This window comes from Pseudorasbora parva, chromosome 24, assembly GCF_024679245.1.
Source record: "Pseudorasbora parva isolate DD20220531a chromosome 24, ASM2467924v1, whole genome shotgun sequence".
NCBI classification, from domain to species: domain Eukaryota; kingdom Metazoa; phylum Chordata; class Actinopteri; order Cypriniformes; family Gobionidae; genus Pseudorasbora; species Pseudorasbora parva.
In genome coordinates this window covers 683,776-697,699 of record NC_090195.1, presented here as the reverse complement: position 1 = coordinate 697,699, position 13,924 = coordinate 683,776, and the positions used below count along the sequence as shown (strand labels likewise).

General features: G+C 37.1%; 1 protein-coding gene across 1 annotated transcript in view; it reads right to left on the bottom strand.

Annotated features, from left to right (window-relative positions):
* Positions 1 to 13,436, bottom strand: part of lama1 (laminin, alpha 1) — a 93,673-nt gene extending 80,237 nt beyond the window's left edge. The window contains exons 1-3 of the mRNA XM_067434769.1: positions 13,225 to 13,436; positions 6,781 to 6,951; positions 6,253 to 6,365 (exon numbers count right to left, since the gene is read on the bottom strand). Coding sequence (XP_067290870.1) covers positions 6,253 to 6,365; positions 6,781 to 6,951; positions 13,225 to 13,291 — 351 coding nt within the window. The 5' untranslated portion in view covers positions 13,292 to 13,436. The remainder of the gene's footprint in view (positions 1 to 6,252; positions 6,366 to 6,780; positions 6,952 to 13,224) is intronic.
* Positions 13,437 to 13,924: the final 488 nt, after the last annotated feature.

Here is a 13,924-nt window from a genome sequence, read left to right as displayed (position 1 = left end):
AAACTCTGACCTTTGCAAAATCATTCATTACAAATACAAACTCGCCCAGTTCGACACGACTCGTCTCAACCATAAACAAATATGGTCGTAGTGTCCGTGACGACACCCGTAGGTTTCTGAAGAGCATATTGAGGCCTAAAGTGGGCGGAGCCGGTCGTAGCCATCTTGGCAGCGCGTCACTCCCGGAAATGGGCGAAGAGGCGGGGCGTGGGCGGAGCTAAGGTGCCTGGGTGCTTAAACCACACCCACCTACCTCAGCCATAGTGCACTGCAAAAAATTGCTTTTCTTATTTTTGTCTTGTTTCTAGTCCAAACATCAAAAAATTCTTACATTAAGAAACATTTACAAGACAAGTAAAAATTGTTGTTTTTTTGAAAAAAATTACTCAAAATGAAGAGAGTTTTTGCTTAAAATAAGATAAATAATCTGCCAATGGGGTGAGAAAAATAATCTTAATTCAAACAGAAAACAAGATTATTTTTCTCACCCCATTGGCAGATTATTTATCTTATTTTAAGCAAAAACTCTCTTCATTTTGAGTTATTTTCCCCAAAACAAGACAATTACTTTTGCTTGTCTTGTAAATACTTCTTGTTTTAAGAATTTTTAGATGTTTGGACGAGAAACAAGACAAAAATACTGAGTAAGAAAAGCATTTTTCGCAGTGTAAAGTGTGATTGTGCATCGTCCTTTTCATCTAATGAATGACTTAAGTGCTTAAATGTAAATCTTGTAAACCCTCCTGAGCTCCGGCGGCCCACCCGTCCCCTCAGGTGTGTGTGTGTGTGTGTGTGTGTGATCCTGCTCTGAGGGCCCGAGGCCCTGTCGGGGGAGGGAAGGCCCTCACTAAACACAGACAAAGGCCTGACTCATCCTCGCTCCAGACGAAAACCGAAGCACTCGGCGGATTCTTCAGCGCTTTAGGGCTTTAAAGCTCATTCAGACTTCTGTGGTTTCTGCCTCTGATTCTCCAGCACAAACATCAAAACATTCTTTAATCACGACACATTTACAGGAGAACACTGCAAAAATGCTCCTTACTCAGTATTTCTGTCTTGTTTCTCGTCCAAACATCTAAACATTCTTACATCAAGAAACATTTACTAGACAAGCAAAAGTAATTGTCTTGTTTTGGGGAAAATAACTCTAAATGAAGAGAGTTTTTGCTTAAAATAAGATAAATAATCTGCCAATGGGGTGAGAAAAATAATCTTAATTCAAACAGAAAACCCCATTGGCAGATTTAGCATTTTTTGCAGTGTATGCACTCTTTAGGTATAAAGGTGTACCTTTTGTAAAGGTGCTGCCCCCAGTAAGAGCTTATACCTTTCTGCGAGTGTTGTGGTGTTGTTGCTTCTGTATCTGAGACTTTAACCATTTGAGCCCCTTCATTTTGGGTCACAGTTGCTACCTAAGGATGTGCACGGATAGTCGAATATTCGCCTTGTAATTATTGTGTTATTATATTGCTGTGTTTGAAAATATATTTTTAATATGAGTTTTACTGTTGCTTTGCTGGCCGTAAAAGCAGTGAATCCATGATAAATGGATTCTTATTAAACAGCATTTAAATAAATTATTATTCGATTTTTATGAGCACAGATATTAACAAACAATGAGCACTTACACTGTAAAAAAATATTTCGAAAAAAGTGACCTGGTTTCCTTAAAATTTTGAGTTCATTGAAATTAAAAATGTTGAGTTAATACAATGAACGTTTTTTGAGATTCGACAACCTTTAAAATATTATTAACAGATTGTGTAAGCATATTGGGTAATTGTGTGTGTTTTATTTGTGATGATGCCAAATTGTGCTATTCTCATGATTTATCACATTGTTTATGTGGTTCAGACACAATAATATTTTGAGTTTCTATTTATTAAACAAATTTCCTTCATTGTATCAACTCAAATTTTTAATTTCAATAAACTCAAAATACTAAGCCAATCAGGAAACTTACTTTTTTAACTTAAACCAACAAACATTTTTTACAGTGTAGGACACCTAGGATAATGTAATTTTATCATCTGCTAAAGCGTTGAGTAAATCCGTCTGTTTTTGGGTTCTCGGGCGGGGTTTCGCACATGAACACAAGGCCATCATCACATTTAAAACGCATATAGTGAAAACTGGACGCCACTGACACAGGTGAAAAGAAAGGTCTGTGTTTTAGTACTAAATACAAATGAGAAATGCTGCACTGGCCACTAGCGGAGTTATTATTTTCCAGTTAATGTAGAAGTATTTTTGTACGGATTAGTCCACTGCTGTGACGGACGCCGGATCACGGTTAGCGGTTTGGAATAGTTGTGAGTATTATCAGTGCAGGAATGCTGCGGATTGTTCCTGGTTTCGGGATTAGTGTGTCTTTTGACCTCTCTAGACAAACACATTTGTGTCCCTGAGGGCCTGGAGTCTCCACACAACACCTCCATTCAGACAGGAAACCGGCCGCTAGTGTACAATTAGCACAGCATTCAGGCTAACGGCGGGACATAATGGCTGAGGAGGATGGGGACGTAAAACAGCTTCACTGGGAAACAACCAGCCTAAAACCTACATAATCACGTCTGGAACACTAGTTATGTCGCAAATGATGCACTCAAGCGTCCAGTGCATGACTTTTGTAAGGTTATTTTGCTTTTGTGTTCTTGCAATACACAATTAAAACTGTAAAATGCATAAAGAGTTAATTAAAGGATTAGTTCACGTCTAAAACTTTAGCTGATGGTTTCCTCACCTCCATGTCATCCCAGATGTCAGTGTCTTTCTTTCTTCAGTGGAAAAGAAATGAAGGTTTTTGATGCAAATATTCCAGGATTTTTCTCCATATAACGGACTTCAATGGGCCTCAAACGGCTCAAGGGCCAAATGACCGTTTCAGTGCAGATTTAAACGACTCCAGACGATGAATAAGGCTCTTATCTAGCCAAATAGTCCCCACCACTTTTTTTAAAACATCTTGCTTCACGCATGAACTAATACAAACAAAACATCTCTGGTTAACTAGAAGAGTAGGCACTATCCTTTTGTTCGTGTGTTAGATAAGAGGCGATCTGGCGCTCGTTGCCGCTGTTATCAGTGCTGCAGATTTCTCTCGCGGCTCAGTCTCCACACAGACGAGCGCTGTAATCTAACGCTTAACGCCGTTGCAGAGACTTTCTATTTGTTCCGGTCAGATCACGAAACAAAATGCACAAAAACTGTCCCTGCTCTAGATGTACGGATGATATTCGGTTTTGATGAGAGAAAAAATAGGCTACGAGGGCAGATTAGAAACGAGAACTTCTGACAAGTTTAACAGACTAGACCAGGGATTATAAGCAAAGTGTGCAAATCTATTTGCCTTAATTCACGTGAAAACGCTTGGCACAACGCTATATTGTGTTTAGATGCAATAATTAAATGAGATCTATATCAATAAATGAACTATTTAATTGATTTTCGGACATCTTAATACTAATTTTTCTGCAATTGTTATTTTACATATTTTATATCTGATATAACATTGTATCAGCAATGCAACCCCCTTTAATACGCCATATAGTGCATATCATATGCACGCGAAAAGCGCCCCTCATACGTCAAAATGAGCTTTGGCGTGCATATAGTACGCAGTTTTTCGCGTGCATATGATACGCAATTTATGTCCCACCCACTTTTTTAAACAAAGTTACGCCACTGCACGTGACTACAATGTAAGTCACTTAATATGAAATTCTTGTTTAGTAAACTTGTATAAAATCAATATCAAATGTATTATCATGCTGATATCTGGATTCTTTCTGTGATATTTATTAAAAAAATTAAACAACATAAATATAGACTCACATGCAGTGAAAGCGTGGACCCGCACTAGCCTAATCTTCAAGACTACATTACGTGGTGTATGCACTCTCTGGGTGTGTGTGAGAGATATACTCAATAATGTCAGATCGCCAGAGCAGGACAAACTACACAACTGCATTACTTCAGTAACAGCACTGCTGGTCAAATATTACTCCGTTACAAGTGAAAGTTGCTAAAACAGATTTTTACTGGAGTAAAAGTACAGAAGTATTTGTTTTCTAAAGTACTTAAGTATCAAAAGTAAATGTCCTTCTTTATGTCGCCGCATTATTGTATTATAGTTGTATAAATGCACATTATGCCATCATGGTAGGGTTGGGCGATGTCACTTAAATCGGCAGCTGACGATGTGTACAGTAAAACATCGCGATGGACGATGATATCGTCCGGGGGGGACGAAAAACGAATATTTTAGTTTCGTTTTCGTTTTTTCGAACTATAGCTTAGATCAGTTAAAAAAAAATCAAGACCGACCCTACCCGAGCCCGTGCACCCGAGAGACCGGCCCTGCCCGACACATTAACTGTAATTATGAGCCCCATTTAAACCCGACCATTTTTGAATAGTGGCCGCGAGAACGAGCCTGTAATGACTAATGAGCGGAGCGGAGCCGGTGTGACTCAGCTCAATAATCCGCAGGCGCGCGCTCATGAACCCGCCGGTAAAATGATGTTCGTTCAAATCCAGCTCAGACATGATATAAATCTGTAGCTTACTATACTTGATGTAGCCATTAAACAATGTTTTTAATTTATGTTTAAATAGTATAGCCTAATATTATTTTTTAATTTCATCTGATTATGATAGGCAAAGATGCGAGTGGGTCAGAAAATGATTTTGGTGGTTATTTTTAGTTTAATATTAAGTTTTGTTTTGTAAAAAGCCTTTCTTTCGTTTTGTAAAAATTGTATCTTAATTTTAATAAAAGTTTCTTCGGCCAATTGCATGTATTTAATTAATAAGAAGCAAATAGGTAGCCTATGAGGTCGCGGAAGCGATCGCTTTCAATGATCATGAACTGGAGCACGTCTCAAATAAACTGAAACTCAGCAGGCTTGCCTCACAGACATGAGGAATATGTAGCCTAAAATGTGTAGAAACGAAAAGATTTAAATAAGCACATGGTGCAGTGTTCAGAACACACACGGTAAACAACCAGCTTGATACAGATGATCACGGCGATGGGCATGAGCGGGATGTTAAAGTTTAAGGGATTCTTTTTTTTTTTTTTTTTACCTCATACTGAATATGTTCGGGTGGAAGCACATTTTAAACAGGTAGCACTTATTCACACACAAACTAATCGTTCTCTCTGATGCATTCAAAAACATCTTGTAGTGCTTATACCTGCATAGTTATCAGTAGCCAGTATACAGTTATTATATTATTCTATTATATGATTTTGAATGAGCAGAAATCTGTATTGATCCGTAGATAAAATAACTGATGAAAACGTTCATCTTTCCAAACTTCCAAACATACAAACAAATTTGCACTGCAAAAAGCATCAATATTTCATATTGATAAAGCCAGTTTGGCATAGTGGGGGGAAAATGCACACAAATGTTCCAATAAACCACGTTGAAACTAGGCTCTTAATCTCCTATTGTTTACTTTTTTATATATTTTTTTAGTTAATGCAGGTTATAAACCGAACTTTATAGTGATATTTCAGAGCTTACTAAAATACTTTAGCAGTTATTAGCCACAAATTTCCTCGGAGCGAAGACGGAGCGGTGTTTCTGATATCAGTGAGCGAGGCGGAGAGCGGGAGATGGTGAACCCGGAGCGGAGTTGGAGTGGAGGGATTCTTGAATGCTTAGAAAGAGCGTGGAGGGGAAATTGCCGCCGCCACACTCCGCTCACATAGGCTACTCTGGTGTCGACTCGCAAGACTCGCAGCGGGGCGGGGGCGGGGGCGGGGGCGGGGGCGGGGGCGTGGGATCACGATGGTGTTTCTCCATCGTGATGTCGCACAACCATCACGATGGACGATGATATCGTCCATCGGCACAACCCTACATCATGGTTTAAGCCAGTCAGTGACGCTCCATCTGACACACTAGCAGACGACTAACTTAAACTCATTTAAATACTTGTAGAAAAGTTACAAAGCTGCTGTCACTTTAAGGCCGAATGCACGGATCCAATACACTGATACACATCTGATATTCTCACTACTTTCCTCTTGTCTTTCTCCCAGATGTGTATATTGTTTATATTTTATAAGACATGCATCTAGTGTATGCCAACTAAACTAATTTTTATTTTTTTAAAACTGAAACATACTTTCAAAGTATGGCTATGGCTCGAGTAAATGAGCTGAGTGACTGTCCAGCTCTGCAGATCGCACATCGTTAAAAAACAATTAGGATATAATCGCAGACGCCCATGTCCTACCTGTCTCAGGTCCAGAGTGATGGTGACCCAGTGGAACTGACGGCCATTTTTGATGCTCGGGCTCTGCCACCATTGGTTCGTGCCGTCGATGGCGCTCGTAATGAGATGTTGCTCTGTTTGAACAGAAACAAACATGAAGCTATCAGGCAAAACAAACACAAATATTCAAGAAGTATTTGCTAGACAAGCAAAAATTATTGTCTTGTTTTGGGGAAAAATAACTCAAAATGAAGAGAGTTTTTGCGTAAAATAAGATAAATAATCTGCCAATGGGGTGAGAAAAATAATCTTAATTCAAACAGAAAACAAGATTATTTTTCTCACCCCATTGGCAGATTATTTATCTTATTTTAAGCAAAAACTCTCTTCATTTTGAGTTATTTTTCCCCAAAACAAGACAATTACTTTTCTTGTCTAGTAAATGTTTCTTAATGTAAGAATTTTTAGATATTTAGACTAGAAACGAGACAAAAATACTGAGTAAGAAGAGCATTTATTCTAGTGTAGGGTGAATCCGCTAGAGGTTACCTTTGGGATTTTGGCTGTTTGCGTCGCAGAGCCGGCACTGAGGGTTCCGGATTCGTCTTCCAGGAACGTGCTCCACCAGCTTACAGTACATCTCCGGAGCGGGGTCGCCACAGGTCGCGTTGGTGGAGATTTCGGCATTGCTGGCGAGGTTCAGGATAGCAGGAAACAATCCTGGAATGGCAGACGGAGAGCTCATATTATGAGTTATACTGCTTGAATGTTGATTATTCCTCATATTCTCCAGTGCTGCGGCTCCTCTCTTCACAGTCTGGCAGTAACGCTCTGTCTCTATGAAACCCCTCCTTCTGAAAGCACACTGTGCTCTGATTGGTCGGCTGGAGCGGTGTGTTGTGATTGGTGTTAGGGAAATGCTCCGCCCCTTACCATAACCGGCAGTTTCAACACGACTAACTCAACCAGGCCCCGCCCCTTTATTCTTTATTTATGGAAGCTTTGTTTCCGCCACAGAATAAAAAGGCAATTCCGACTTTATGTTTTAATCCCGATTTAATATCTGATAATCCCGATTTAATATCTCGCAATTTCAACTTTATATTTCAATTCTGACCTGATATCTGATAATCCTGATTTAATATCTGATAACCCTGATTTAATATCTTGCAATTCCGACTTTATATTTTAATCCCGATTTAATATCTCATAATCCCGATTTAATATCTCATAATCCCGATTTGATATCTCATAATCCCAATTTAAAATCTCATAATCCCAATTTAATATCTCATAATCCTGATTTAATATCTCGCAATTCCGACTTTATATTTTAATCCCGACATTATATTTTAATCCCAATTTGATATCTCATAATCCCGATTTGATATCTCATAATCCCGATTTGATATCTCATAATTCCGATTTGATATCTCATAATCCCGATTTGATATCTCATAATCCCGATTTAATATCTCATAATTCCGATTTGATATCTGATAATCCCGATTTGATATCTCATAATCCCGATTTAATATCTCATAATCCCGATTTGATATCTCATAATCCTGATTTAATATCTGATAATCCTGAGTTAATATCTCACAATTCCAATTTTATATTTCAATCCCGATTTAATATTTTGCAATTCCGACTTTATCTTTTAATCCTGATTTAATATCTCATAATCCCGATTTAATATCTGATAATCCTGATTTAATATCTCCCAATTCCAATTTTATATCTCAATCCCGATTTAATATTTTGCAATTCCGACTTTATATTTTAATCCCGATTTAATATCTCATAATCCCGATTTGATATCTCATAATCCCGATTTGATATCTCATAATCCCAATTTAATATCTCATAATCCCAATTTAAAATCTCATAATCCCAATTTAAAATCTCATAATCCCAATTTAAAATCTCATAATCCCAATTTAATATCTCATAATCCTGATTTAATATCTCATAATCCTGATTTAATATCTCGCAATTCCGACTTTATATTTTAATCCCGACATTATATTTTAATCCCAATTTGATATCTCACAATCCCGATTTGATATCTCTTAATCCCGATTTGATATCTCATAATCTCAACAACTCAGAATTGCAAGATAAAAAGTTGCAATTATCTTTTTTAAAGTTTAATTTTGTGGCAGAAACAAGCTTCCATCCCGCCCCTTTTATTGCGTATGAATAATTATAATGAGGAATATTGTGATGTGTTGGTTCATAAGCCTATAAAGGAGATGTTTCAGGAGTTCAGGAGCAGTGATACTGAGAATAACTGGAGCTCTCTCAACACTACAGAGAAAAGCATCACTGGGCTCTTCATCATCATCATCTTCACACGTGTGTGTGTGTGTGTTGAGCTCTTCATCAACTCTCTTTGAAGAGCGAGCCCCTTCAGTGTGTGTGTGTGTGTGTGTGTGTGTTGAGCTATTCATCAAGTCTCCTTGAAGAGCGAGCTCCGTCCATCCGCCCACGTGTCTGTGGGCCGCCATTCATGACACTAATAACAACTTCTGGGACAACTGACCATAACACCCATTAATCCTGATGAGGAGATAACCATCATCCTCCCTCATCACCATCAGCAAAGAGATCAATGAGAAGAGCGGCAGATGAAGAAGGTCACAGGTCACACCGGCCTTTGAGTCACTGCAAAAAATGCTCTTCTTACTCAGTATTTTTGTCTCGTTTCTAGTCCAAACATCTAAAAATTCTTAAAACAAGAAGTATTTCCAAGACAAGTACAAATTATTGTCTTGTTTTGGGGAAAAATAACTCAAAATGAAGAGAGTTTTTGCTTAAAATAAGATAAATAATCTGCCAATGGGGTGAGAAAAATAATCTTGTTTTCTGTTTGAATTAAGATTATTGTTCTCACCCCATTAGCAGATTATTTATCTTATTTTAAGCAAAAACTCTCTTCATTTAGAGTTATCTTCAACAAAACAAGGAACAATATCTCATGTCGTTTTACTGATCTAGTAAATGCATCTTGATTTAAGAATTGTTAGATATTTGGACTGGAAACAAGACAAAAATACCAAATAAGAAGCGCATTTTTTGCAGTTTAGGGCCTTAAGTGGTATAATGTGTCATTTCTGTGCATCAGCAAACGATACTAAAGTATGACTGAATCTCTGTGTGTGTGTGTTGAGTGTGTCTCGGGGGTTAGCTGCTCTGAATGGACCCCAGCAGAGCCACACACACACACACACACACACACACACACACACACACACACACACACACACACACACACACTTCAAACGCAGATGACTGAAGTCATTACGGAACATCTGGCCTGCGTTTGCATGTGACAGACACACCGAGAGCATTTGAGGATCAATCAAAACACCTCCAGACAAACACATCTGCTCCTCAATATCTTCTAAACCAGGAGATAAAGCAGATGTTTAAAACAACAATGCACTTATATATATTCCCACCCAGATCACATTAGGCCCCAGCGCACTGCTCCAGGCTTTAGAGCGATGATTTGAGCTGAAGGAGACGACAACCATCATCAGCTCGTTCCGTTTATACAACACGAATCTCAACACGACTGATGCTTTGGAAAACAAGCATTTGTATTATAAAGGGGAATATTATATATATCTGGGAATATTTTAACCGGGAAAGAAACATCTGCAAGAGCCAAAGCCTCTCCTGAGTCACGTCTAGAAGAAACTCAAGCATTTGAAGAGGAATGCATTGGGGATGAGATCAGCGGAAGCTAATCAAAGCGTCTGCATGAAGAGACGAGAAGATTAGCATGAGAACAGAGTCTGTGTGTGTGTGTGTGTGTGTGTGTGTGTGTGTGTGTGTTTGTGTGTGTGTGTGTTTGATCAGATGCAAGAGCCGATAGGAGCTCACAATGGCATTCAGTCAATTCAGCTGATCAGAAATCACACACAGACCGATCGGAGCAGATAAAACACACATCTGGAAATACACTGTAAAAAAGGCTTGTTTCTAGTCCAAACATCTTAACATTCTTACATTAAGAAACATTTACTAGACAAGTACAAATTCTTGTCTTGTTTTGGGAAAAAATAACTCAAAATTAAGAGAGTTTTTGCTTAAAATAAGATAAATAATCTGCCAAGACAATAATTTTTACTTGTCAAGTAAATGTTTCTTAATGTAAGAATTTTTAGATGTTTGGACTTGAAACAAGACAAAAATACTAAGTAAGTAAGCATTTTTTGCAGTGTGTGTGTGTGTGTGTTACACATGAATACATACTAAATGGCAGTATTTTTAGTCCCTGTGAAATGATTCTTCACCTGCTCTGGAACTGGAAGTTCATCAAAGATCGCTAGAACTAAACATCCAGGATTAGCCCTTAATGGACCCGTACAGGAGTGTCATGTGACCCGAGCTCACACATACATTCAGCACAAAGAACACACACACACACACCAGATGAAAGTTCAGTCTGTAGGTTTCTCAGGGCTGAGGTGTAAGCAGACACTCGCTGCGTTTACGGGTCACAGCTAAAACTACATCAGTGGCTTCCTCACCTCAGACGCGATAAACAAACTGGCGGCCCGCCAATCGCGTTAGTTTAGCATTTGCCACACTATCTATGCAAATGCCCAAAGCAACAGGAACATCATTATCATCACGGAATGCTCATTTGCTGTATGTTAATTGCAGTGTGTGTGTGTGTGTGTGAGGCAGGGGGGATGCACCACAGTAAGTAATTTTAAAATTACTTTTTTCAAACATTACTTTAAAATTTACAACAAAACATCTGACTTTTTCAAATAGTTTGTTGTGTTTGTGTTTGTGTGTGTGTGTGTGTGTGTGTGTTCCTTGTTTGGCAATACTTGTGAGGGCACAAATGTCTTCACTTGTATAGTAAAATATGAAAACAACTCACTAGTTTGACATTGGACCGGTCCTCACTGGTTAAAAAGGCTTATAAATCGGCCAAAACATGTTTTTATTTAAATCTATTGTTCTGCTCAGGTTTCTGTGATGGGGAGGTTTAGGGGCTGTACGTGTGTGTGTGTGTGTGTGTGTGTGTAAACACACTGTAAAAAAAATCAGGTCTCCGATTGAAAATGTTCTAGTCACTGATCACATCTAAATTTTTCAATTGGCCAAATTGAATTTCGGTGAAATAAATTGCATCAACTCACAGAGAATCAGTGTGGCCATCTCAGACATGTAGATGAGATAAGTGACTAGAACATTTTCAATCGGAGACCTGATCTTTTTCTTTTTACAGTGCATTGTGGTCATTGTAGTTCTGGACTAAAGATGAGCACTTATCTCACTTGCACAAAAATATCTCACTTTATTAACCAATGTCTTTGCTGATGACTTTTACCGATCCAATTCAACCGTACGAATAAGCAAATAATATTTTTTGATAAACATCACTTTTTTCATTTTTTAAATCGCTGAAAGAGTTTTTTGATTATTACCAAACAAACAAGCCAGCCAAGCGAGAAAAAGTTACACAAAAGTAACGCATTAGTTTCTGTAAAATGTAACTAACACAATTAGTTACTTTTTATGGAAAATAATACGTTACGCTACTAAGTAACACAATAAGTTACTTTTTTAGGGAGTAACACATTAATGTACACATTACTATCTGTAAAAAGTAACTAAGTAACTTGTATATGAGTAACTTATTGTGTTACTTTTTATGGAAAATAATAAGCTACATTAAGTAACACAATTTATTTTTTAGGGATTAACGCAGTAATTTAACACAATGAGTTACTTTTTTAGGAAGTAACCGTTACTTTTTATGGAAAATAATACATTACATTACTAAATAACACTTTTTTTAGGGAATAAAGCAGTAATGTAACACAATTAGTTACTTTTTATGGAAAATAATACGTTACGCTACTAAGTAACACAATAAGTTACTTTTTTAGGGAGTAACACATTAATGTACACATTACTATCTGTAAAAAGTAACTAAGTAACTTGTATATGAGTAACTTATTGTGTTACTTTTTATGGAAAATAATAAGCTACATTAAGTAACAAAATTTATTTTTTAGGGATTAACGCAGTAATTTAACACAATGAGTCACTTTTTAGGAAGTAACCGTTACTTTTTAGGAAGTAACCGTTACTTTTTATGGAAAATAATACATTACATTACTAAATAACACTTTTTTTAGGGAATAAAGCAGTAATGTAACACAATTAGTTACTTTTTATGGAAAATAATACGTTACGCTACTAAGTAACACAATAAGTTACTTTTTTAGGGAGTAACACAGTAATGTACACATTACTATCTGTAAAAAGTAACTAAGTAACTTGTATATGAGTAACTTATTGTGTTACTTTTTATGAAAATAAGCTACATTAAGTAACACAATTCGTTTTCTAGGGATTAACACAGTAATGTAACACAATGAGTTACTTTTTAGGAAGTAACAGTTACTTCTTATGGAAAATAATGTGTTACATTACTAAATCAATTTTTTTTAAGGGAGTAACGCACTAATGTAACACATTATTTCTACGAAATATAAGCAAGTAACACAATGTTACTTTTTTAGGGAGTAGTCTGTAAAAAGTAACGAAGTGACACAATGAGTAACTTGTTCAGGGAGTAACAGAAATATAACAGGAAAGTAACTTTGCCCAACACTAGTACATTTAATTAAACCATATGAAGCACTGAACTCGTTTTTAATACTAAAGTAAGCCCATTTATATAGTTATTTAATAGTTTAATTCATCACCAACCCATGTTCACATGTATAAAATAAGTAAAACACACTTACAGTCACATCATCACATGTACCTTTTACCATCATGGACATGTCCCATTGAAATACTATTTTTGCACATCTATTGTGGAAATACCATACATTTTACACAAATATTTTAAAGATTATCTTGCAGTGAACACATGGGAAGCGAGTAAATGCATACAATGAGCAGTGTGTGTGTGTGTGTGTGTGTGTGTGTGTGTGTGTGTGAGCTCACCTCTGTGCTGAGCCTCAACACAAATCAATGATGAGAAAATCACAGCAAACGGCCACAGCATCTTCATCTTCGCTAAAATAACTCAATAAACTACTGAACTTAATCGAACTAATCGAAGTTAAACTGAGCTGAAGTCCTCAGAGTTGTGTGTGGAAGTCCATTGGCTCTTCTCCTTCTTTCCCTCTCTCTGTTTTTCTCATTCAAACTTTAGTCTCTTTCATTCAGTCCCGCTACACTGAATCCCTCTGGACTGTACCATGTGCTCTGCGAGGGGTCATTTTGGTTTAACCCATTTTCCCCACACATGATTCCTCACGTGGGGAGAGTTGCAATATTACCATTATACGAAAAAAAGATCCCACAGATATTATAGTAAACAACTGATCACAACAACAAAAGATAACGAAATATATTATAGCAACGCACTACACCGCAAAAAATGCTTTTCTTACTTAGTATTTTTGTCTTGTTTCTAGTCTAAAACAAATTAAAAAATAGGTATTTACTAGACAACCAAAAGTAATGGGAAAAAATAACTCAAAATGAAGAGAGTTTTTGCTTAAAATAAGATAAATAATCTGACAACATTATTTTTCTCACCCCATTGGCAGATTATTTATCTTATTTTAAGCAAAAACTCTCTTCATTTTGTTATTTTTTCTCAAAACAAGACAATATTTTTTACTTGTCTAGTAAATGT